This window comes from Anabrus simplex, chromosome 5 (genome assembly GCF_040414725.1).
Source record: "Anabrus simplex isolate iqAnaSimp1 chromosome 5, ASM4041472v1, whole genome shotgun sequence".
Taxonomy (NCBI): domain Eukaryota; kingdom Metazoa; phylum Arthropoda; class Insecta; order Orthoptera; family Tettigoniidae; genus Anabrus; species Anabrus simplex.
In genome coordinates this window covers 134,549,498-134,576,807 of record NC_090269.1, presented here as the reverse complement: position 1 = coordinate 134,576,807, position 27,310 = coordinate 134,549,498, and the positions used below count along the sequence as shown (strand labels likewise).

General features: G+C 43.3%; 1 protein-coding gene across 1 annotated transcript in view; it reads right to left on the bottom strand.

Annotated features, from left to right (window-relative positions):
• The window catches only part of Faa (fumarylacetoacetase), a 114,736-nt gene that overhangs the window by 14,409 nt on the left and 73,017 nt on the right, over window positions 1-27,310 (bottom strand). The window contains exons 3-7 of the mRNA XM_067147136.2: window positions 15,166-15,287; window positions 11,534-11,674; window positions 10,741-10,994; window positions 5,632-5,838; window positions 2,382-2,645 (exon numbers count right to left, since the gene is read on the bottom strand). Of these exons, the coding sequence (XP_067003237.1) occupies window positions 2,382-2,645; window positions 5,632-5,838; window positions 10,741-10,994; window positions 11,534-11,674; window positions 15,166-15,287 (988 nt within the window). The remainder of the gene's footprint in view (window positions 1-2,381; window positions 2,646-5,631; window positions 5,839-10,740; window positions 10,995-11,533; window positions 11,675-15,165; window positions 15,288-27,310) is intronic.

Genomic DNA, 27,310 nt, shown 5'->3' with positions numbered 1-27,310 from the left:
ACGAAAACGAGTTGAGATAAGATGGAACAATCTGTGGTTTCATCAACTTGAATTGCCACAAAATTTGTTTGAGAGATTTCTTCCGAAATCATTTGATGGCACACGGCATAGATTGAATTCAGAAGCTCGTTCTGTATGGTATTAGATAACCCAAAACATACTCTGTTATTTGCTCTTTCGATATGTTCTTTCAGTGTGCTGTCTAGCTCTGACATCAAATTGACTAAACCTCGAAAAATACTTGGGTTATCAGACGTGTATGTCTCATCGTGGCCCCTGAGCGCTAGTTCAAACTTCCCACAAAACTTAATAGCATCAATTAATTTACTAACAATGTATCGATTCTTCGAAACCTGTTCATTTGATTGTTTAATTTTAAGTCTGTATGCACTGTCTAATTGACATCGAATTTCTACTTTACCAAGCATAGCAAATTCAATACCAGCGTTTATATGTTTCTTGCTCATTTTATGCTTTTTCACTTTTTCACCTAGGTGTTTTATGTCTGATGCCCCAACTGATGTCCATGGAGCGTCAACGACATTCATTGCTAAACAAGAGTAATAGAAGAACGCATTCCTTATCTCACATCCGCACAGCCAGTCAGCCTGCTTATAAAGCGACGGACTGAATTTCCTGTCTGTCTGTTAGGTCATCAGCCCAGAGGCTGGTTGGATCCTCAAATAGCACCACCAACGGTTATGCGGTTATAAGGAAACCCCAAAAACCAATGGCAGCACCAACATGAGACGTACTAGGCAAGACGAGGAGTGAGGTAGTTTGCCATTGCTTTCCTCACTGGGTCAGAAAGTACTATTGCAGCACGGCTGACCCTATGAGCAGTACTTTTCATAACACTCAGATGCACTAGTCGTGCTCTCAATGTCATTACTCGGCACTACCCATACCCCAGCAACTTCCATATTGTCACAGCCATGGATGTTGACTGGGACTTCGGTGGAAGCTACACTTTACTCTGGCCTGTGCCAAGAGATGGAAGCAAAAGTACTGCATCCATCAAGAAATGACAGCAGGCAGCTGAATTTCCTAGTCTATGCATTTTTGTCCTTGTAACTCTTCTGTTCTTGTGCAATATTTTAATTTGGTCGAGGAGGCCCTAACTTCTTTAATTCTATCCTATGTTCAAAACTTAAATTCCCGCCGCTACTTAAAAGACTATTTACAGAATTCATCTCACTTGTCTTCGTAAATTAAGACTGTAACATTTAGTTTTCAAATGGACAGATAAGTACTAAACACATGAATGAAGATATTAACACGGCACTTAAAACTGAAGGTAGAATTTACACTGTTATTTAAACTATTATGGTACCGTAGTTTTATCTACTGGACACTTGCACAACAACACAACACTACAATCACGGCTACTATGGCACTCACCTGTTTCACTGATCACAAACGACAACGACATTCACGAGAACAAATAAACAGTGCACACCCGAATTCTTTTCGTCTTCCTCAAATAGTGCCGTCACCTTATGATTAGATTTTAAATCTTTATTTTAGCTTATTTTTAGAATTGAATTGTTTAAATAGCCAGTCAAATGGAATCCATTGTTTTGTAAACAGTTTTGGAATTAACCTCTAACAACAGCTAATGTAATAAGTGGCGGGAAAGGCCTAGGTACATTGCAAAGTGGTTGGAGACGTTACTACAGGCTCTGTCGGACAGGCTCCTCCCGCACCCCTCACACTTGTTAAACTCTAGGAACTTACTGAGGGCTCTCCTGCCAGCACCCGACCGCCTAATGACTAAAGAGAAAACATCGTGCTTGCTGAACTGATGCCACGGCCAGATAGCGTTTTCATATCTTTGAAAATAGAAAAGCGAAATGTTTACAGCCAAAACAACAAAGATAACATTCTATAACTGAATAACATACCACCATAAGTTAGATTTTGCTACATTTATCCATCTCTTTATATAATCAGTTACAGAGTGAAATTATGTTACGTGTTTTAGTAAAGGCGGCGCCGAAGCCCTTCATGCACGAACCGCCACTGGTAGAATCGTCAGCCCTTGACAGTGGAATATGCTAGTATTTCCTTCAGATGTCGACCTCATTCCTCAGAAAATTGCTACAAACCAGTGTTGAAAACAAAAGATTTTCGGGGGTTCTGGAGAACGTGATTACCCACTCGCCTTCTACGCTGAACTTTTCCCTAACGAAGTTCAGCTCAGCCGACTGGCATTTAATACTTAAATGCGACATTCGAGTCGATAAATTCATTGGCACGTTGAAAAACTCACTGAAGAGCAAAATTCCTTAATTTTGGCGTCTCTTACAGAGTAATCGAAGGGACGGTGAGGTTCACATTATGAAATCATTTTTAAAATGTTTGTTTCCAGACTGACTCACCTGACAGTATGACTTCGTCACCATCTTGAAGAAACTTGCGATGGCTGCCATCATTGAGGAAGATGGGATTAGTTCCTTTCCAGGAGAGCTCCAGCATGGAACCATAGGAGTTAGCCACTCTGCCACTGATCGTGCCTGAGGCCAGCAGGTCTCCGGGGTTGATGTTACAGCCAGTAATGGTGTGATGGGCCAGCTGCTGTTTGGGAGTCCAGTATAGCGTTTTGTAGTTAGTGCTGGAAATCAGCTGAGGGGCTGATCCTGGAGCTGAAATATTATAGAACCATGAATGTTAGTGACGAAGCAGTTGCTTTATATTGCTTGCAATTAACACAGACATTAGTAAATCATTATAACTTCAGCCTTCGAACTAGGACTCGTAGAGCCGAATCAGAGTCGACGAAATGGCGTATGGTTTTTAGTGCCGGGAGTGTCCGAGGACATGTTCGGCTCGCCAGGTGCCGGTCTTTTGATTTGACTCCCGTAGGTGACCTGCACGTCGTGATGAGGATGAAATGATGATGGAGACGGCAAATACACCCAGTCCCCGAGTCAGAGAAATTAACCAATGAGGGTTAAAATTCCCGATCCTGCCGGGAATCGAACCCGGGACCCCTGTAACCAAAGGCGAGTACGATAACCATTTAGCCCAATTAGTCATAGACCCGGAAAATGCCTTGATTCTCACAAACATCTTCAAAATATGCAGTCGCAGCTTAAGTATAATGAAAACCTACTTGTTTTATAGTTCAATTTGGATCATTTTTTTCCAAATATGAACAAAATTTTCTACCAAGATAGGTCAAGGTACCAAAGACTAGATGTTGGCACATTATTTGTTTCCTGACTGGTTGGCCCGAGTTCAATTTCCACTTCTGCTGGTAATTTAATACTAGTTTAAGGGTCTTGAACTTCGAAAACATAAAGTAGCGGCCTTTGATAAGAGGTTCCCCGGTTCGATTCCTGGCCGGGCTGCGCCGGGAAGTGGATTATAGCCGCATCTCCAGCTCGGGGACTGTGTGTTTGTCTTCATGTTAATACCCATCTCTTCATTTAAAGACAACGCACTGCACTGCCACCCACTACAGAAGCACGTGGTAGTTCAATGCATCCATCCCCTCACATAGCGCTGTTGTCAGGGAGGGCATCCGACCGAAAAAACTGCTTTGGTCCACATGTACAACACAGATCGCATCTACGACCCAACCAAAACCAAACGCCAACCCCCGCGACACTTCAGCCCTGATGGGCTTTGGCCTACCAAGTGGCCGCTGCTCAGGCCGAAGACCTGCAGATTACGAAGAGACAAGTGGTCAGTGCGACGAATCCTCTCGGTCGTTATTTTTAACTTTCTAGACCGGGACCACTATCTTACAGTCAGATAGCTCCTCAATATTGTTCTCACGTAGGATCTCAAACTAGTCCTCATATCCAAGTAAAAGTTCCTTACATGGCCGGGAATCGAACCCGGAAAATCTTCCCGAGTTACTAGGGTAACTTAAACCATGTTGTCCTAGTTGATATTTCATGACACCGCAGATGCAGATATTCTGCTGACATATTTTGCAATCCATGAAAATTCCTATATTGGTTGAAGGAAGTACTGTCTATCTTCAACCGGGGGAGTTGGCCGTGCGGTTAGGGCCGCGCAGCTGTGAGCTTGTATCCGGGAGATAGTGGGTTCGAGCCCCACTGTCGATAGCCCTGAAGATGGTTTTCCGTCGTTTCCCATTTTCACACCAGGCAAATGCTAGGGCTGTACCTTAATTAAGGCCACGGCCGCTTCCTTCCCATTCCTAGGCCTTTCCTATCCCATTGTCGCCATAAGACCTATCTGTGTCAGTGCGACGTAAAGCCAATTCAAAAAAAAAATCTAACCTTCTCTTGGATTATGTGAAACCTTGGTTGACCTACAGCTGAAAGTAACTGAGAGCTTCTTCTTCTTCTTTATCTGGTTACCCTCCAGGGTAGGTTTTCCCTCGGACTCAGCGAGGGATCTCTCCTCTACCGCCTCAAGGGCAGTGTCCTGGAGCTTCAGACTCTGGGTCGGGGGATACAACTGGGAAGTTAGGTACCATCCTGGCATTTACCTGGAGGAGAAGTGGGAACCACGGAAAACCACTTCCAGGATGGGGCTGAGGTGGAAATCGAACAAACCTCTACTCAGTTGACCTCCCGAGGCTGAATGGACCCCGTTCCACCCCTCGTGCCACTTTTCAAATTTCGTGGCAGAGCCGGGAATCGAACCCGGGCCTCCGGGGGTGGCAGCTAATCACACTAACCACTACACCACAGACGCGGCGTAATTGAGATCATGGATCTGAAAATATCGATGTTAGTAGTCTCAGAAATTTTACAATGGAAACAAAAATACTTTGTACTATACTGTACTTTTCCAAAGAATAGTGCCTTCAGGAGGGATGTTGCACTAAGGAATTACATATATTAGATATTATTTTATTTATTTGGACCAATTTATTCTTAATCTGCAACCGATAACACAGATACGATGTGTTCGTAGTATACAGAAAGTGATATTGGCAGCCGGTTAACTTTTGTGTAGTGTAACGGTTAGCGGTTTGAGCTGTCGACCTGAAGGCCTGGGTTCGATGCCGGGTACTGCCAGAGATTTAAGATTGGCTGGAGGGATAGTAAATGGTTGAAAATAGATACATCAGCACACCTTCATCCAGGACGTGCCACCTCGGGACGAGGACACGAATTTACATTTTACTTGTCTGCGAGAGACGTTAACGTAAAATTAGTTTAGTCGTGCAATTTATATCGTAATCATAGCTGCGGGTTTACATTCGCAAGGACGTGAGTTTCCATTTCTAAAATCTCACATGCATTGGTCGGGATTCGTACTGAAGTTGCCGTAATAAGAAGCCAGTCGACGTTACCACTCTGCTATAATTTACATGCTAATAGATTAAAATAGCTAGTTGATAATTTGGCTGTGTGTAGACTTTGAAGCTCAATGTTCAAGCTGATGGTACTGGTACTTCAAGCCTGTAAAATTGCGTCAGATTTGCAAGCAGGCAAAATAAATCTTCCACAACTAAATTTACGATGTACGGTGTTAAAGTGACCTCAACATGGTTGGGCAGAAAATCACGACATTACAACCCGTAAAGCAGCGATCATGACCTTCACCCTGACCATCTGTACCCTCTCTCTGTAGATAGTGTATTAATGTGCATGTAGTTCCTCCGTTACTTCTCCCTGGAACCGGAACAATATCGATACTTACGTTTGAGATGCACTTGGAGATTGATATCAAAGTTGAACTTGTCGTTGTGTTGCAAGTAAGGGAATGGCGCTGGATCCTGGACCATGTTGTCTACTTTAAAGGGCTCGAGAGCCTCAACAGTGACCACCCACGGGGAGATGGTTGTACCCAAATTCTTTGACGTAAAGGGTCCCAGTGGCTGGTATTCCCACTTCTGGATGTCTCGCGCTGGAAAACAAGAAACAAGAAGTGTTTTATTTGCCCTCTTCCTGAAGAATACTAATGGAATACAGTAAATCAGGCATCAGAGACCGGAAGAGAGCCTACAAGGCTAGAATACGGTGTGGCCGAGTCTCTGAGTGAGCCTTCATTTACCTGGATATGCATGCATATATGCATTAAAATGTTCAAATATGCATGAAAATATGCACTAAAAATGAAACAAATACACTTACCAAACGCATTATTTAATTTTAACTCAGTGTTAAATAGATAAACAGTTTCATTCCTTGCAAAATGATATAATATATCATATTATGTCAGAAGGTAATCAACTGTTTTCAATATTTTCAGGGGTCAGTGACTTTCTATTGTCGGACAGAATTAATTTATACGCTGAAAATGATTGGTCTATGTCGACGCATGTAACTGGGCAATACTTTTACACTGGCACTGACTGCTCGGAAAGTTATTCTGGCAAAGACTGTCTGATTCTACTTATGTAGTTGCTTACCTTCTTCAGTCGTGGGTTTGAGTCCAACACCGCAATTTTCTTTTTAACTTTTTCTTCAGTTTCACCAAGTTCACAGTTAAAAGAACTAATGCTGTTTTGAATTAACTGAAGGGATTCCTGTAGGGGTGCACCGCGTGTTTCTAGGCCCTTAATCGCCATCTAAAGTGATGAATAATGCACATGCATGAAACTGATATCTTTGCATACAGTTTCAGATTCAAATGCGCACTTTGCTTCACGAACACACGCAGTATCACTATCATCAATACCTTTTACTTGATTAAAATTCTCCTGGTAGAATGATACTGCGGATAACCAAGTTCCCCATCTTGTGACAACAGGTTCCGGCGGAAATAGCTGTTGTGAAAAGGGTAATTATCCGTCTGCCTGCTTGTATTGCGACACTGAAAGCACTTTCCTTGATCGGTAAAGGCTTCTCGTGTTGCCAGTGGATGTACAACATATAGACTTCATTATATTTTTCATTTCGTTCAGAAATCTTAGGTAATCGATTACAACGTAAAAGAAAAATATATCTGTACTAGCAGTTTCCCGCGGGCTCCGCCCGCAATGTACAATGTATGGTGGTGTTCGATACTATCCTCATGGATGTATTTGCAAAGTTCCGACTTAATGAAATAAAGCACATGATCTGCTGCGGTAATATAATATAATATTAACTTATGTCAACAAAACACTTGAAAATACATTACACAAAGAAATTGAATTAAACGTTCCTTGGAACAACACTACGCGCCGAACTATTAAAAAGTCCTTGAAAGATCTACGTCATGGAGACAAATGTACTCATAACTATTCTCATAATCTACCAATATAAGTAGTTATTACCTCAAAAGAAAGCGCTTGATCCACTGAGCGTTTTTAGACCAAAACGAACTGCGTACCTCAATTAGAACGAAAGATATGATTGGTTCAATGAGAAAAAATGTTGAATAAATGAGACGTCAAATTTAATGTGCACTCATAACTTTGCTCAGAATGAACCAATTTGAATAGTTAAGAGCTGAAATGAAAGAGCCTGATCCACTGAGTGTTTTAGGCCAAAACGAACTCCGTACCTCAATTAGAACCAAAGATATGATTGCTTCAAAGATACAAAAAATTGAAAAAATGAAATAATTTGAGGAAGGTTGAAGTTCGATTTATAGTACCTGATGACAAATTTGTGCATGAATACCTTTAAGGAAGGAAATTGACCGGATAGAATGGTCGGACTGACTTTCATATTTTTTAAATATATAGATATGCACTTACGTTCACAATATGCAACAACCTTCAAAGTATTCATTTACACATGCAATTTTTTAAAATCCGGGCCCTAGTCATTACACCCCCCATCCTCCAGCACAGACTGCTCCCGTTTTGGCCTAGAGTGTTATGTCAAATTATATGTTAGCTTTTCTGTGGCGCAGCTAATGACCTCGTTGTCTGCAGGGGTTTTATATCTTTGATACCATCAGTGATGCATTCCGGCGAACTATTCTGCAGCTTTTATATAAGTTATAGGGAAGAATTTTCGTAAATAAATGGGACTCATAACTAGTTTGTGTGTGCCTGAGAGAAGTGATCTCACCGTTCCCAAGTGTGTTTGAGTAAGGTATTCCTGACGGTTTCCTTGTTCTGTGTTTCCCTGTCACTGTGTGTAGAGGGGAACTTTCTCACAGCACCCGTAGCTGTTGTGTAGTCTTTCCCTTTTTTACAGTTTTCTTTACGCCGCACCGACACAGACAGGTCTTATGGCGATGATACGATAGGAAAGGGCTAAGAGTGGGAAGGAAGCGGCCTTGGCCTTAATTGAGGTACAGCCCCAGCATTTGCCTGGTGTGAAAATGGAAAACCACAGGAGACTATTTTTGGGGTTGCCGACAGTCGGGTTCGAACCCACTATATCCCGTGTGCAAGCTGACAGGTATTTGGACATCTGTAGTGTCTGTGTGTACTGATGGCCATGTGAAGTGTTGATTAACTTGAATTTTCTTTCTTTCTTTCTTTCTTAATCTGCTTACCCTCCAGGGTTGGTTTTTCCCTCGGACTCAGCGAGGGATCCCACCTCTACCGCCTCAAGGGCAGTGTCCGGGAACTTCAGACTCTGGGTCGGGGGATACAACTGGGGAGGATGACTACTACCTCACCCAGGCGGCCTCACCGACTATGCTGTACAGGGGCTGTGGCGGGGGATGGGAAGATTGGAAGGGATAGACAAGGGAAAGGGAAGGAAGCGACTGTGACCTTAAGTTAGGTACCATCCCGGCATTTGCCTGGAGGAGAAGTGGGAAACCACGGAAAACCACGTCCAGGATGGCTGAGGTGGGAATCGAACCCACCTCTACTCAGTTGACCTCCCGAGGCTGAGTGGAACGCGTTCCAGCCCTCGTACCACTTTTCAAACTTCGTGGCAGAGCCGGGAATCGAAACCGGGACTCCAGGGGCGGCACCTAATCACACTAACCACGACACCACAGTGGCGGAAAACTTGAATTTTCTGATCAATAATTTAGAATTGTGAGTAGTTTACACCCGCCCCATTTTCTGGTTATCCCAGTGCTCTGCGAAGAGACCGGTCAGTAATTATAATACCGGACGAGGTGGCCGTGCGGTTAGGGCCTACAGCTAGGAGCTTGCATCCGGGAGATAGTGGGTTCGAACCCCACTGTCGGCGGCCCTGAAGATGGTTTTCCGCGGTTTCCCATTTTCACCACACCAGGAAAATGCTGGGGCTGTACCTTAATTAAGGCCACGGCCGCTTCCTTCCCACTCATAGACCTTTCCTATCCCATCGTCACCAAAAGACCTATCTGTGTCGGTGCGACGTAAAGCCAACTGTAAAAAGAAAGTAATTTTAATGCCAGCATTACTATGTACTGTATATTTGTCGAGCTGTTTATATCAGGGCCGGTATCTTGAATGCCACTAGAATGGATATACAGGGTGAAGCGAAATTCGCGCACTCGGGCGTCGCAGCGCGACTCCTCATGTGCCAGCAATAAAAAAATTAAATAAAAAAAAAGTCTCTCACAAAAGTTCGTCCTGCGAGTATATCCGGGATAAAAAGGACGTTGAAGAGTGGCAATCTGGCAACACTGTAACCAGATGTAGGGTAACTACCTCTGTCAGCACTTATTAGTCGTGTTGTACAGTTGGTGCAGTGGACAAAGTTTTGGGTTAGCATGCAGGAGGTCGAGGGGGTCGATCCTGGTTTGAGGCGTATGTTTTTTTATTTCGTAAATGTAATCCAGGTGGTATGGTATCTGGCATCTTAAATCTTCTACAGCGATTGCAGCGCGTCCTCTAGAAACCTTTTGCACTTACATACTACGGTCCTAGAAATGCACGAACATTCGTTTTCACTGGTCAGCTTTGAAAGACGCACTTCCCACGTCGTGGGCGTGAATTTATTCGCACTACTTCATCTACTAGATGTCCGACTCGTTGGCTGAACGGTCAGCGTACTGGCCTTCGGTTCAGACGGCCCCGGGTTCGATTCCAGGCCGGGTCGGGGATTTTAACCTTAATTGGTTCATTCCAGTGGCACGGGGGCTGGGTGTATGTGTTGTCTTCATTATCATGTCATCTTCATCACGACGCGCAGGTCACCTACGGGTGTCAAATATAAAGACCTGCACCTGGCGAGCCGAACCCGTCCTGGGATATCCCGCCACTAAAAGCCGTACGACATTTATCTACTAGATGCGTTACAACGTGTTCAGCGTCACTAAATTTTGCAAATGTAGGATACATGTGACCTAAGAAACGGTGTCTTGCTGTATTACAGTATGTAATGTCCGATGGAAATTAGCAAATAAAAAAGTGCGCCTCAACCCAGGATCGAACCCTCGACCTCCTGCATGCTAACCAAAAACTCAATCCACTGCACCAACTGTACAGCACGACTCATAGGTGCTGACAGAGGTAGTTACCCTACATGTGGTTACAGTGTTGCCAGATTGCCACTCTTCAACGTTCTTTTTCTGCCGGATATACTCTCAGGACGAACTTTTGTAGGAGACATTTTTTTATTGCTGGCATGTGAGGAGTCGCGCCGCGACGCCCGAGTATGCGAATTTCGCTTCACCCTGTATGTTCCATTTTTACTGTGGGTAATGTGTTGTCAACGATTGTCACCTGTTGAGCAGCCAGGAAAAGAGGTTGTGTGGTTATCCTTGTGGTTTACACATGCCATTTTCTGCACTTCGAGTGGTGTGTTGAATCTAATTTTGTGCAGATAACCTAAGAAGTAAAGTGGTTTATACGTGACACGAGCAAAATAATACAGATGAAAGACGTACGGTAAGTGTTTTGAGAAAACAGAGTTCTTAAATCAAGGTCTAATTCAGTATCATATAATGGAGAAGTATATAGGCTACTTTCCAACTTACCACTCCAATCGTTCATAATCACGAAACCGAAGATGTGTTCATGGGCTTTGTCAATGGGCACATGCTGGCCCACGTTGGTTGGCGGCCCACCGACGAAGAAGGCCACTTCCAGCTCGAAATCCATAAGGCGGCTAGGACCGAAGACAGGCGCTGCACCTTCAATTGGACACGTCTGTCCGTTGGGACGGTGAATATTTGTACCAGATATCACTATTGAGGAAGCACGACCATGGTATCCAACTGGGAGCTGCTTCCTGCACAATATACATCACATCTAGGGTTACTTACTTACAAGGAAGATGATAAATTCTTTTAAGTGGGCGCATACATCTTCCACCATTGAAAACGAGACAATTTTATACATTTTGTTGCTTCAGTACCACACTGGACTGACCTCCAATAAACGATATACTACATGGTCTGAAAATTTAACAACACAACAGAACTAGGAAGTAGTGATGGGATAATCGAATACAAAATAATCGATTATTTCATTTCATTAGATTATATTTTCCATTGGATTATTTTTCGATTATTCATTTGAATGAATGAGGCAATCAAATAGTGATTTTTTCCGTTCAATTATGTTTTCGATTATTCATGAATTTGTCATTCGATTAATTTTTCGATTATTCATTCGGAACTGCATTCGAATGAATGACGCACCTGACATTCTCTCCCCTGTTCCCACCTACCGGTACATTTAAAAAAATGGAAACAATTTTTAACATTAAAACTCACAACATCATAGCCTAAGTATCAGTAACCTATAAGCAATAGGGATATCACTCACCAGTTAGGTAAGAGACAATTCTCTCGACCTCGGAACATGATCCCCACGTTGGTAGCGTGGTGAATTGAAGAGTAGAAGTCCGTGTAATCTCCGATCCTGGCTGGTAAGTGCATGGTGGCATCTGCTTGACGTACCAGGGCCCTGTAGTACACATCACATGTAGAAATATAGCAGACATTGCAGAACATCTTACAATTCTAACCATTCATCTTTGGATGGCAGCAGTATTTTTTTTGCATGAACGTGCTTAAAACCTTCCTGTGGACTTGTGGCTGAGTTATGGTTAGAGCATTATTCATTAATGGAAAATGTTATAATTTATTTATGATTTATATTATAGTACGATATTTAACTGTAAAATATGGTCGAATTTGTTGAAGGATGACCATACAATCGTTTATCCTCGTTCTCACTAAAATCGAACGGTCATACAAAATTATAAACTACAAGCAGTAAACGTCAGAGTAGAAATTTATAACAGAATACATAGATTTGCATAAGTTACTGCATAAGGAATAACAAAAATGTATTTTAATTAAAATTACGGGTAGGCCTAAATGCTCTCCGGTCGTTAAATCTACAGAACTATTAATGTTGTCATTTAATCTGCTTATGCAAATTTTAAGGACACTTTCTCTCAAAGCATTGATACTTTGTCAAGATAGGAATTTTTCATCTAAACAGTGTTATGTGGATGAATATGTTAATTATATGCGAAACATGTACCACTTTTAATCAATAAGTTGCCTTAAGCAACTAATGTATCGACAAGGTGGAAAATACAAAATATTTATTTGCGAATCTATTACGGTATAATTAGCAAAATTTTAGTTTGACTCACGTATGGGAAAGCCAACGGCAGTAGCCATGTTGAAACACCGAATCCTGTGAGATCTCCGAAGTTAAGCAACATTGGGCGTGGTCAAGATTTGGATGGTTTGCCACGCGCTGTTAGTAGGGGGTAAGGGAATGGAGGTGCGGAAAGGAACTGGCCACCCTACCGTACGTGAACTCCGGTTTTTTGCTAGTTGCTTTACGTCGCACCGACACAGACAGCTCTTGTGGCGACGATGGGACAGGGAAGGGCTAGGAGTGGGAAGGAAGCGGCCGTGGCCTTAATTAAGGTACAGCCCCAGCATTTTCCTGGTGTGAAAATGGGAAACCACGGAAAACCATTTTCAGAGCTGCCGACAGTGGGGTTCGAACCTACTGTCTCCCGAATACCGGATACTGGCCGCACTTAAGCGACTGCAGCTATCGAGCTCGGTCGTAAACTCCGGCTCGGGCACACCTCTGCGGAGGTTCGAACCTGCCTTCGGGCAGAATACACCCTTACCTTTTTATGGGAGAGAAAATAATATTATGACCGAGCGAGTTGACCGTGCGGTTAGAGTCGCGCAGCTGTGAGCTTGCATTCGGGAGATGCTGGGTTCAAATCCCACCATCGGAAGCCCTGAAGATGGCTTTCCGTGGTTTCCCATTTTCACACCAGGCAAAGGCTGGCGATGTAGCTTAATTGAGGCCAAGGCCACTTCCTTATCAATACTAGCCCTTTCCCATCTAGCAAGTTACATTACGAGATGTAGTAAAAGCCATACGAGCAATCTGATTAAATATCTGTTTCTTGGTCTTCGACATTTCCAAAGCGATTAGACTGTAGGTGTTAGACACATCAGTCATTTCATCAGAGTGTACTGAAGTACCGTAATCCACAGAATCGTGGAAATACAAGTTTCTCATAGGAACGAATAGTTTATTTATTTCATTGATTATTGTTCAACAGACATTTCTGCCCACTTACAGAACATTTCACTTTCTTATTTGCAATTTTATAAATAATTTACAATAAAAATTAAAGTATGAAACCTAATGCTATACTTATGAACTATGGACAGTGGTAAGTGTGTGTTTCAACTTATTATTTTAATTTCTCCTAAATATACATTGTTAATCTAAGTGAATCTAAGGCCTAAATTATTCTTGGTACACAAGTATGCTACTCTGTTTAATTCATGTCTTCTCTCTGTGTGAGTTCCCCTCTGATTGACCTTAACACGATACTCTCCTCGTAAAATATGTCCACGTTTGGCATTTTATTAATTGACTGACATATTCTGTTTGATGGTGAATGCACATGGCGATTTGCGTTTGACCTTTTAATAAAGAAAGTTAAATTATTTCTATTACTTCCAAACGGTCTATACAGGTTTATTTGGTGGAGTAACTCTTGGTTATCTGCTTTACCTTTGAGAATTCTATGTAGGTATTTTACACTCGTTAATGTTCTCCTAGTATGAAACTTATCTATTCCAAAATTTGTTATTACGTCACTATATGCCATATATTTTGCACTATGTCGAAACGCTAAGTCAAGAAAGGATAGGGAATATCAGGAATGACACAATAGTTGGTAACAGGTCAAATAAATTTTGTATATATATAAAACATTCAGTGTCCAGTGTCTGACATCACGTTATATACAAACAACCAACACTTTGAATACAGAGCATTTTGAAAGAAAAAAACCAGTCCATTTTATATTATGTACTGGGTGTCCATTAAATAGTAGAGCAAACTAAGATCAGGATAATTCTGGGTTTGAAAGGATGCTAACATACGTCGAGAACAGTTTCAGAATAAATCATGAACTTGGCAACAACGCAGCGAATCTACACGTGGCCTATTTTAAACAGTCCTGAGAATGCAAACTCTTTCGTGCAGTGTGCGAGTCATCAGCTGTCTTGGACAAGGGGAACCACTGCTTGACGGAGCACGTGCCATCCGCCGGCCACAAGGGTTGCCAATTCCACTCTCTAACCACAATTTCACCAGGTTGCATCTCATAGGATTTTCAAACAAAGTGTGCTACGTTTACCTTTCAGAGAAGTTTCGTGTCCTTTGGTATGCTCTACCATTAAATGGTAGACATCTTGACACCTCGGATGTACTGTAGATGAGTGTGTTTGTCTACTTTCAGAAACAACTAATAAACTAAACTAGAATAAAATAAAAAGTTTTTGTTCCTTCAAAAGTTTCATTTATAAGCACTCAACCTCAAAAAAAAAAAAAAAAAGAAAAAAAAAAGAAAAAAGAAAAAAAGAAACAATTTCTATAGAGGAATGTAGTCTCTCGTCAAGATTTAACTCAATATTCGTTCACATACGGTTTAATTTTGACAGGGAATAAAGTGTTCAATATAACAGGAATGTAAGGTAAAGATACATTCGGACTTCAGAATATTAGCGAGGAATGCTTGTATCAAAGATAAGAACCATCCGTCTATATTGCAGTTTTGTAAGAATCGTAGGGGACGAGAATAACCCTATTGATATAAAACAAATTAATTATGCATTTTCAGTGCCTGTACTACTTTAATAAAACATGCCTTTTAAAATGGTTGTCGAAGTGTGTTGTGCAAACCAAGGAACACAATATTTCCACTTTCATTTCATATGTCAATTATAGAACAGGCGAAAGAGTGCAATTAACAGTAGAGAAGCTCTGAAAATTGTAACTTCAATTGAATTCCTTGTGTCCCATTGACTGTCACAAGAACTGCGAGGTAGACGTGGTGGTTTCTGTCTCTCATAATACGTCGATGTTTTTACACCGTGTTATTCTACTATACGTACTTTTTCCTTAGTTCTTGGTCTCCTTGCAGTGTGTCTGTATCAACCGACAGCAGAGCTTGAAGTGTCCTCCTCGCTTCCAGCCAAGCCGGCCGGCCTAGGGCCATGAAACTGTTCAGTGTAGTCTGGAATACAAAATGGTAAGTGAAAGAATGAATTAATTAACAAACTCATTTTCGCTTTTCAGATACCGGTACCATTTTTGATAAAGAAATGGGCTCATATTTCATACCGATTAAAAAGGGCAAATTTAGAGGTTTAGCATCCTACTTCCTCATGACGCAACTTGTCTCTCCATGGTTTTAGGTTTTAAGGATTGAATGAACGGAAGCTAATATACTGCCTAGAAAGATTACAAATATATTTCTAACACCAACACATTCTCTTCTATGAAGCCTCCGTGGCTCAGACGGCAGCGCGCCGGCTTCTCACCGCTGGGTTCCGTGGTTCAAATCCCGGTCACTCCTTGTGAAATTTGTGCTGGACAAAGCGGAGGCGGGACAGATTCTCCGGATACTCCGGTCTTCCCTGTCATCTTTGATTCCAGCAACACTTTCCACTATCATTTCATTTCATCTGTCAGTCAATAATCATTGCCCCAGAGGAGTGCGACAGACTTCGGCAGCCGGCACAATTCCTATCCTCGCCGCAAGATGGAGGCTTCATTCATTCCATCCCTGACCCGGTCATTGACTGGAAAACAGGTTGTAGGTTTTCATTCATTCATTTCTCTTCTATGATTGTAATCTGTATAACATATTTCTGTCCCCTGTCTGTAATTTTGGAATAATAACCTTACACCTATGTCGAGTTCTGTTTAACTTTTGACTGGCTGTCTGTTACGGCATCATGTGGAAACGCATCGGTGGATTTTAATGAAACTTGGTACTTAAGTTTAGGATGAGGGCGAGTAGGATCTTAGCTACAATAGATTTTTTTTAAATCAGCAGGAATGGGGCTGCACAGGAAGCCTTAAATGTAAAATCGATGTTCTGTTGTTGGATTTTAAATTCCTCGCTACAACATGCACAAGGTGGCAGCCTTGAGGTTTAGCGCCGTAAAGATGGCAGCAGTAAGGTTAGCGATGCTCTATTGTCCTTAAAAGTGAGGTTAGGGTCCGTCAAGATGACAGGTATCAAAAATGCACGTGGCTTTGTTTACCAACAAGAGCACGTGGTCGTGACGTCACGGTCACGTGGTATGCTACGTCAGCATGCTAAGTTCAAAGTCCACACCTACGTAGTTAACACTCTGCTATGTTCACAAGATTTTTACACATAGTTATTATTTATGCTTTAAGTTCGTGCACATACGTTATGTTAAGATAGCAGCACACATACAAGCGATGGTCACACGCTTGAGTAGAATTTGTTTAGTACGATAGTTGATGTATGCATTATAAAAAGGCGATGTGTACACGCGTTTAATCCTTGCTACTCTTACTGCTACTATGTTCGCAAGATTTTTAACCATCGCTATTCTTTGTGATTTAAGTTCGTGCACATAGGTTATGCAAAATAGCAGCACAAACACATGTGAACGTTGTACATTCTAGCGGAATACGTTTAGTACGATAGTCGATACATGCATCATCGATAGGTGATGTGTACACGCTTTTGAACGTAGCTATCTTCATGCTTTAAGTTCACGCACATCGCTTATGCTAAGATAGCAGCACAATCTAGCGGAAGAATTTAGTACGACACTTGATGCATGCAAAATCGATAGGTGATGTGTACACGCTTTTGAACATGGCTATTCTTTGTGCTTTAAGTTGATGCGTGTAGGTTATACTAAGATAGCAACACACTTACACGATTTCTGCACAATCTAGCGGGAGAAGTTTAGTACGATAGTCGATGCATGCAAAATCGATAGGTGATGTGTACGCGCTTTTAAACATGGCTATTCTTTGTGCTTTAAGTTCGTGCGCATAAGTTATGCTAAGATAGCAATGCGATTGCCGCAAGCTCTAGCGGGAAAGTTTAGTACGATAGTCGATGCATGTATCATCGATACGTAATGTGTACACTTTTAAAACATAGCTATTCTTTATGATTTAAGTTCATGCACATAGGTATGCTACGGTAGCAGTACACTCTAGCGGAAGAAGTTTACTACGATAGTCGGTGTATGTGAAATCGATAGGTGATGTGTACACGCTTTTAAACATGGCCTTTTTTGTTCTTTAAGTTCGTGCGTATAGGTTATGCTAAGGTAGCAATGCGATTGCCGCATGCTCTAGAGGAAACGTTTAGTACGATAGTCGATGCACGCATCATCGATACATAGTGTGTACACCTTTAAAACATAGCTATTCTTTATGCTTTAAGTTCATGTACAAAGGTTATGCTACGGTTGCAGTACACTCTAGCGGAAGAAGTTTACTAGGATAGTCGATGCATGTAAAATCGATAGGTGATGTGTACACACCATTAAACAAGGCTGTTCTCTGTGCTTTAAGTTCATGCACATAGGTTAGCATACACATATGAGATTGCTACATGCTCTAGCGGAAGAAGTTTAGAGCATTAGTCGATGCATGCATCATCGATACGTAATGTGTACACGCTTTAAAATATGGCTATTCTTTGTACTTTAAGTTCATGCACATAGGTAGCAGCACGCAATTGCGATCGTTGTACACTCCAGCGGAAAAAAAGTCGATGCATGCAAAATAGAAAGGTGATGCGTGCACGCTGTTAAACATCGTTATTCTTACTACTGCTATGTTCACAAGATTTTTAAACACAGCTATTCTTAATGCTGCTCATAATGACGTAGAGCATCGAATTTAAAATCCTTATGCTTTTAACGATTTCAAATACGTAGGTGTGGACATTGAACTTCGCATGCTGACGTAGCATACCACGTGACCGTGACGTCACGACCACGTGCTCTTGTTGTAAACAAATCCACGTGCGTTTTTGATGGCTGTCATCTTGACGGACCCTAACCTCAATTTTAAGGACAATAGAGCATCGCTAACCTCACTACTGCCATCTTTACGGCGCTAAACCTCAAGGCTACCACCTTATGCATGTTGTAGCGCGGAATTTAAAATCCAACAACAGAACATCGCTAACCTCACTGCTGCCTTCCTGACCGTGTTAAACCTCACTGTTGCTACCTTGGTTATACGCTTTTTATGTTAGTTTACTGTTAATCGCTAAGCTGTTCGTACCATCGAAGTAGCAAGTAACAAGTGTCTAGTAGATTTAAAAAAGAATCTGTTAGCAGAAGATAAAAGTCCATCATGGAAAACCCTATTTCTAGGTATATTTGCAAAGATTGTGGAAAAGCATTTTCCCGAAGCTATCACAAGAGACGTCATGAAATATCATGTAGGACAATTTTTCAATGCAAACATTGTAGAAGAGAGTTCAAGAACGCATACAACGCTGAACGTCATGACGCCGCGTGTAATGTAGCTTCATCGAGAACAAAATACAAAGAGCTCAACCGTATTCAAGCGAGCACTGATTTATTTTTAAAAAGTACACCTCTGCGAGAGATTGTTAATTCTCCCTTGTTGTCTAGGCCTACTACAAGTTCTGTTACTAAGCACAAACTTCAATATAAAGAGAGGCTAGATCATTCTTATGATAATAAGGATAATGATGCTGATCAAAACAGTAGTAAAGGGAAAGTAGAAGAAGAAGATCTCAATATTTCATTGCCATTACAGCTTGATGATTTTACTTCATTTCCTAAGCCTACTGCACGTTCTGTCACAGTGCAAACATCTCAAGAAGAGATGCAAGATAAAGAAGAAGAAAATTTCAACGCTTCATTGCTATCGAAGCAAGTTAAGTTTGTACCTAGAAACGCTACTGCTGAAGCACGTATTATATCAAAACAAGTCCCTACAAATCAACTGTCTGCATATAGACTCAAAGTCCGCAACAAGCCTCTGTTACCCTATGTAGACATAAGATACTGTAAAGATCCCAACGTACTCGTAAAACGTTTGCAACTACTAAGGGCCTATCATGATGCTGGTTACACACAGTACAAAGCGGATATTTTTGAAATAGAGCATGAATTACGTCGTGTAGGTATTATTAAGTAATACCTCTCTCTCGACAGTACAACAGTTTAAACACCTTCCCACAATCCCAGCGCTTACCCTCACCTAAGTCATCCTTCTGTAGTATATAGTCGATTGAGTAGCTATATTCGTAAAGATTATTTTCCAACATTCTCCCTTCCTTAGGGTGTTAACTCCGCCTCTAGATGTAGAGCTGGTCTCAAGCCCGGATAAAGAGAGGAGAGGCTCCCTAGTACATTAGCCCTTTAGTCCGTTTGCCCTTTAGCCCTTTAGCCCATTAGCCCTTTAGCCTATTAGCCCTTTAGCCCTACTAGGAATGTGCGGCAATCTGATCTTCTTAGAACAAAGGTATCCCTGACATGTTCTAAACACATATTGTGTCGAGTGCAGTGTTCGATTCTAGTCTTGTTATTACTTATTTAGTGATATGAACACATCAAACAATGTTATAAATGCATGTTGAAGTTAATGACATCGAGTACAGTGTTCGATTTTAGTTTTGTTATGTTTTATTCACTTCTTTTGTAATCTGCAAATCTAAACGAGCACAACTATGATGACGTCATCGCTGCAGCACATGCACACTCGTGCTTTCATGATGCATACTTATTGCATTCCTTTGCCTCCTTACTCTTGAGAAAACGATCAAGTCTAAACATGTACAATAACGTCATCACTGCAGCACGTGCTCACTCTAGCCTTCGCGATGCATGTTTAGACTTGTACCTTAACAGAGGAGAAGGTCATAACAGCAGCCACCATCTTGTGTAGTAACCTCTAAGTGCTAATTAGCGTTGGGAAGGGCATCTTGTCGTAAACTAAGGATAGTCTCCTTCAAGATGGTAGATGAGAGGTTAGGTTCACGTATGCACTAAAGTTAATGATAGCGAACGGATTTTTTAAAATTACACACAACCAAATTTCAAAGGTATGTAGCTAAAGATAGCAGCACGGTGCCCTGTTGATTAACGATGGCAGCTGGATACAATTTTAAATTGCCGCCACCACAATTGAAAGGTAGTAGCTAAAGATGGCAGCACGGTGCTCTGTTAATTAAAGATGGCGGATGACAGCTGTTTAGAATTTTTCAAATTGCCTGCTACAACGATAAAGATGGCGGCACGATGCTCTGTTGATTAAAGATGGCTGCTGTCAGCTTGTCAAAAAAGCACGTAGCTTTGTTTCCAAACAAGAGCACGTAGAAATTGCCTCCACCACATTTCAAAAGTAGTAGCTAAAGATAGCAGCACGGTGCTCTGTTGATTAAAGATATTTGCTGTCAAAAAGCATGCGGAATTTTTTAAACTGTCCACCACCACATTTCAAAAGTAAGTAGCTAAAGAAGGCAGCACTACGGTTAGCGATGGAAGATGGCGGATGACAGCTGTCACGTTGAAATTGCCCGCTATTACGATAAAAATAGCAGCACGGTGCTCTGTTGATTAAAGATGGCAGCTTGTCAAAAGGAACGTAGATTTGAAGAGCACGTGGAATTTCAAATTGCCCTCCACTGCACGCATAACAGCAGCCGCCATCTTGCGCAGTAGCCTCTAAACTAGCTTTCTTCATAAGAGCCGCCACCATCATGTGCGAGCACCCCTAGGCCGTCTCATAAGGCGCTGTGTATAGCCGTCATCTTATCGCTGCCATCTTGCGCAAGCATCCCTAGGGTGTCTCATAAGAGCAGCAGTCATCTTGTGCAAGCACCCTTAAGCAGTCTCATAAGAAGCTATGTACAGCCGCCATTTTGTGTACGCCATCTTGCGCAAGCATCCTTAGGGAGTCTCATAAAAGCAGCAGCCATCTTGTGCAAGCACCCTTAAGCAGTCTCATAAGAAGCTATGTATAGCCGTCATCTTTTAGAATTAGATAGCTGTCAATGCCAAAGGACCTAAGTAGGAACTGAACCGTTGATCTCATCATTAGACTACTTATGCTATCATGTTCATTATACTGCGAACCTCGGTATTGGGCAGAAAAATTTTGTCCGTTTTGCTCTATGACGCACCGTTTTCGAGATATTTAACATTTTGCATTTAAGCCCCAAATTGAATGAATCGAACCAGTACGGTACGTTAGCCTCTAAGCTAGCTTTCCTGATGAGAACAGCAGTCATCTTACGCAAGCACCCTTAAGGTGTCTCATAAGGAGTCGTGTATAGCCGCTATCTTGTGTCCGCCATCTTGCGCAAGCATCCTTAGGGAGTCTCAAGCCATCTTGTGCAAGCATCCTTAAGCCGTCTCATAAGAGCAGCCACCATCTTGCGCAAGCGCCCTTAAGGCTTCTCATAAGGAGCCATGTATAGCCGCCATCTTGCACAAGCATCCCAAGGGCGTCTGATAAGAGCCTATGTATAGCAGCCATCTTGCGACCACCATCTTGCGCAAGCACCCTTAAGGTGTCTCATAAGGAGTTATGTTTAGCCGCCATCTTGTGCAATTGGCGTTGAGAAGTACATCCGGCCGTAAAACTGAGGTTAGGCTTGCTGTCTTTGTTAGGTTAAGCCCCTTTAAGCGGATGTGAGGTTAGGCGGTATCTCATAAGGAGCCATATATAGCCGCCATCTTGTCCAATTGACGTCGGGAAGGGCACCCGGCCCTAAAACTGAGGTTAGGTCCTTCCATGAGGTTAGGCTGCTGTCTTTGTTAAGTTAAGCCCCTCCAAGATAGCAGATATAAGGTTAAGCTTACTCTCTTAGGCGTCAGGAAGGGCAGCCGGTCGTAAAACTGAGGTTAAGCCCCTCCGTGAGGTTAGGCTAGCTCTCTTTGTTAGGTTAAGCCCCTCCAAGATAGTGCGTGTAAGGTTAGGGTCACGCTCTTAGGCGTCAGAGAGGGCATCCGGCTGTAAAACTAAGGTTAGGTCCTTCCGTGATGTTAGGCTAGCTCTCTTACGCATAAAAAGTTAGGTTAAGCCCCTCCAAGATGGCGGATGTGAGGTTAGGGTCGCGCTCTTAGCTAGCGTGAGGAGGAGGTCTCTCCCGAGAGCCTGCGGTGGCGGTGGCGGTGGAGGGCTCTCCCAAGAGCGTGAGGAGGAGGTGGCGGTGGAGGCCTCTGCGGAGAGCCGGTGGCGTTGGTGGCGGTGGAGCCCTCTGCGGAGAGCCGGTGGCGGTGGTGGCGGCGGAGCCCTCTGCGGAGGGTGGGAGGCGGAGGCGGCCGCCGAACCGTCCACTTATACTACTGTCGACCCACGTCGATCTTTCTCGACACCAGGCCAGCCTTACAAGTCGCTGACGTGGGGTCAATGGAACACCTTCTGCAGGGACACGGGCTCGTAAGCCAGCTGCACGCAGGCGATTACCAACTGTCTGTTGTGTAACGCGGGGTGCCACAGCTGCTCGAATTTGCGCTGCTGTTACATGGGGTTCCATCCGGGCCATCCGAATGATGGGGCGATCCTCTCTCACAGTTGTCTGTCGCGCTGGGCCTGTGCCAGGTCTACGAGTGTGGGTACCTTCATTTGACCACTGCTACCATACACGTTGTACCGTAGATGCCTGTCGGCCAACACGTGCAGCGACAGTCCTTAGCGATAGTCCAGCCTCACACAGCCCAATTATCCGAGCCCTCTCAAACGGCGACAGTTGTTCATAGCGTGCTCTTCTCTGTCGTTGACGCATGTTTGACGGGGAACACTTCACTGCACAGACTGCAAGTCAACTACGCTACACCAGAGTCCGTATACTGGAGTTGATTCCTCCGCGACCAATCACGTGGGGAGACCTGTAGCGACAATCCAATGGGTCTGAAACTTTGATCGTTTACTTACCTACATGGCATCGTTCCATATCTTGAAAATCAACACAAACGACCGATGCCTTCATGGTGTTGCAATTTCCATTTTCTTAAGTGTATCAGTGCTGATCGTGTACAAGTTAAGTCCAAGAGCCGGTAAATAACTCTATGGAGAGTTGTTATGGAAATCATCCCAGCAACGTTTAAAGGCTCTGCATACCTATCTGTAGTCTAATTATGACATAAATATTTTTACCGGTTCCCGCGCACTAGGCAACCACGACAGTGGCCTAAGTTGCGGCTTTGGTCGTTGATGGAATGGCCAACCCAGGGAACAGCAGGATGACTCTTGAAATGGATGTTTAAGAGATCGCTGCTTTAGCATATCTTTACCGAAGAAAACACAAACACAAGAAAAGTTATTGGGTGCACCCGCTCTTAAGTTCTAGATCATTTAAACATTGCTTTCCTTTATTATCTACAATGTTGTAGCCTCCAAACAATTCAACGATTTCCTCCCATTGTTTTTCTTTACGTTTCTATATGCTTCTGAGGACATGTTCTAAATTGCAGGTCGTTTTTCAATTTCTTGTTTAAACTGCACACTGTCAGTATCCATGGTCAAATGTCATCACCACTCACTGAACTGACAAGTCGGACTCTGCTTCTGTCCAAAGAGCCGCGTTGCTGGACGCTTGAGTGCGCGGTTGTCCAGAAGTTATAACCTTATAGCTAGTGAAAGGCTTTTAACGTGCAGCACTTTTCCAACAATATAGCTATATTTATACAGATAGGTCAATTACATGTATTTAGGGACATGAAATGAACAGAAATAAACACAATTTGTTGCACCTTTATGCGAGATTACTACATCTCACCACCTTTTCCCTTCTATTTCATGGTTTAGCACCTTTTCTCCCCACTTTTACCTGCATTTTTAAAAATATAAGACAGATTTGTTTACTTCTTGAACAAATTTTAAAATTTTATTTAATCAGAAACCAGTCCGCCTCTGTGGTGTAGTGGTTAGTGTGATTAGCTGCCACCCCTGGAGGCCCGGGTTCGATTCCCGGCTCTGCCACGAAATTTGAAAAAGTGGTACGAGGTCTGGAATGGGGTCCACTCAGCCTCGGGAGGTCAACTGAGTAAAAGCGCGTTCGATTCCCTCCTCAGCCATCCTCGAAGTGGTTTTCTGTGGTTTCCGACTTCTTCTCTAGGCAAATGTCGGGATGGTACCTAACTTAAGGCTATGGCCGCTTCCTCCCCTCTTCCTTGTCTATCCCTTCCAATCTTCCCATCCCCCACCAAGGCCCCTGTTCAGCATAGCAGGTGAGGCCACCTGGGCGAGGTACTGGTCATTCTCCTCAATTGTATCCCTTGACCCAAGGTCTCACGCTCCAGGACACTGCCCTTGAGACGGCGGAGGTGGGGTTCCTCGCTGAGTCCGAGGGAAAAACAGACCTGGAGGGTAAACAGATTAAGAAGTTGTATTTTTGTGTATTCAGCCCGAAGGCTGGTTTGATCCTCCACAGCTCCACCAACAGCTGTCACAAATAGCCTAGGTGTCACTGAAGAGGCATATTAGGGAAATAAGGAGCGATGTAGTTTCCCATTGCTTTCCTCACTGGGCCGGAAGTTGCTATTACATATCAGTCTGCCAAGCCCACTGAAATGCACGCACCAATCGACCCTATGAGCGATATTTTCACGCCATTCATAACAGGGACTGGCTGCACAAGGAATGGTATTACTAGCATCGCCAATACCTCAGTCACTTTCATATTGTCAAAGCCAAGGATGAGACTGAGACAAGTCAATGAAAGTAAGAAATTTATTCTAGCCCAGACCAGAAGACATAGTGCACTGTGAACACCAGGTCTTGCCATCAAAGACCTAAATAAATAAATAAATAAATAATGAAGTATAATTTATGGAAATCACCCGTAATTCGCCCAGCAACAATGGCCAACCTCAGCAAGAATGATCATACAATACGAAAAAGTCAAGCTTGTGGTGAATGACCAAGCACGCTACATGCTTTCGTTTTTCCAACAACTGAAGGGCAGGTGCCCCAACCTAAGCCATGTGACATGTATTGCACGGGACTAGGCCGTGTCTGTGAAAGTATCAGGAAGAAATACAGCAGGATAAATGACTTCATTGCTGCTTTGAAGAAGATTCCCTTAAAGGTTCCCAACGTCACATTTTGTAGCAAGAAGTGCTTACAAGGTGGGGTACTTGGATAACATGCGGAGTTTTCTGGTGCGAAATCGTTGATGACATCAAATGCTTCATGTTCCTTAGACTCGATGGACAAAGCAGCCATGAAGCAGGCCCAACAATTACTCAACAACAAAGACCTAGATTTGGACTTTGCAGGCTACAAGTATTTGCCTGATGTGATTCCGAAGAAGAAGTTGATGAGTGTTAGGGACAACTCTGATGGATTTGTTGAAGACAAATTGAACTTGAATTTGAAAAACAATCCATGTATGGAAACCTCTGCAACATTGAGTGAACTCCCTTGACGAGTGCTGACATCATAGGCTTCAATGGTTTCTGTACTGTAGATGTCAAGCGCAGTTTCTGTACGTCTAAGGATCTACTGATTACACGATTCCTTCATGAATTTATCCGAAGTTACATGCCTGTATTTAAACGTTTAATACGGCATGTTAAACTGATATTGTTCTACGAAAGCACGTGGCATTAACGGGAAGTACGATAAAGCCGACCAAAGTCGAGACAGAACGGGGCAGATCATATCGTTTATTGAACGGTACAGTTCCTGGTCTGAAGATGTGTGTAATTCTCCCTACTTCTGGGTTACATATTGTTACGTGCCAGCCCCGTGGTAGCTTCTTTCGATACTTCCAGGAAGGGGCTGGTGACTCAGACGACGTGGAATATCCCAGCAGACTTGTGGGATGGGGCTGGCTTCAGAAGACTGCGAGTTCTGTTCCAGGAGGGAGGCCGAGCACGAAGTTTCCTGCCGAGTGATCACCGTGGGTTTCGAAGGAAACTGGAGCCGTGACGCCTGGATGGAAATGCAGAGGGACAGGAATCGTCACCCTCCCATTGTCCCCCTGGTTTACCAGTCCGTAGTGCACGAGACCATGAGATCTACTCCAGCGAGGACACCGTGTGAAAGAGAGCAGCGCTTTCCGACGGACCTAGGGTTCGGCCTATCTGAGGACCATCCTGCGCTGACCGACAGGCACTCTCTCATGAACAGAGGTAATGGAAAGACATTTACAATGTTCTGAGAGGAATAAATGACGTCAGCTACCGAGTACGACGGAGGCCAAGAGCAAGATGAAGGTGGTACATCTAGTCCGACGGGCGCCATACCAAAGAACAGCTGAGAAGGTTACTGATCGGGACGATCAGCTGTCGAAGGGGGCAATGTTACGTGGCAGCCGCGTGGTAGCTCCTTTCGATACTTCCAGGAAGGGGCTGGTGACTCAGACGACGTGGAATCTCCCAGCAGGCTTGTGGGGTGGGGCCAGCCTTTCCGTGTATTGTTCTCTGAGGCCGGTTTACCTGTGAGTCTCTTGGAAATCCAACTGAAATGTTCTGCCACTAGTGACATCGTGAAATTTCTGGGTCAAATCACGCGAGCTATAAAAAGGGAGGCTAAACGCGGACAATCAGTCAGTGTTGGACTCGGAGCGAGTGTTGGACTCGGAGTCAGTGTTGGACTCGGAGTGACAGTTGGGCTTCGAGGTGCAGTCTGTGTGACAGTGAGTTGGGGTTCGGTGGCTGGGCTGAGGGCGAAGAGTTGTTGGCTGTCGCTAGTGTCCCACCGAGGTCTGAACGAGGAGCTGTTGTTTGGTGTCGGAGAGACCATTGAGTGCGTGGACTGGATCGACGGAACGAAAGACTATACTGTGTGTTCGTGTATTTCTGCGTGAGTCAGGGAGGGAAGCCGCTGTCGCGAGTGTGAAGGTAAATGGACCTGTGTTAATGTTCCCTGTTGTGAGTATTGTCCTGCTATTGAATCCTGCTGAGCTGTTTGGTTGCTTACTGCATGCGACTGTGTGAAGTATAAGTGGAGTCGAACCAACGAACAGTCATCGTGTGTTGTACAGCCAGTGGCACTGTGTTCAAATCCAGCTGTCTACGCACAGTTGCTGTAGAAGGTGACTGGACTTTGGGAAAGTGAAAGTAAGGATTAGAATCGCCATAAGGTAGAGGGATTTGTAAATAGACTGGCAATTAGTGTGGCCATTTATAACTGGTTAGAATTGTTTGTGTTTAAATATGTGTGTGTGTGTGTGTGTGTGCATTTATTAGGCCATCCTGAAATAAATTAGAGTAATGCAACAGATGGAGTTTTATTCGTAACAATATTGTTGTATATGTG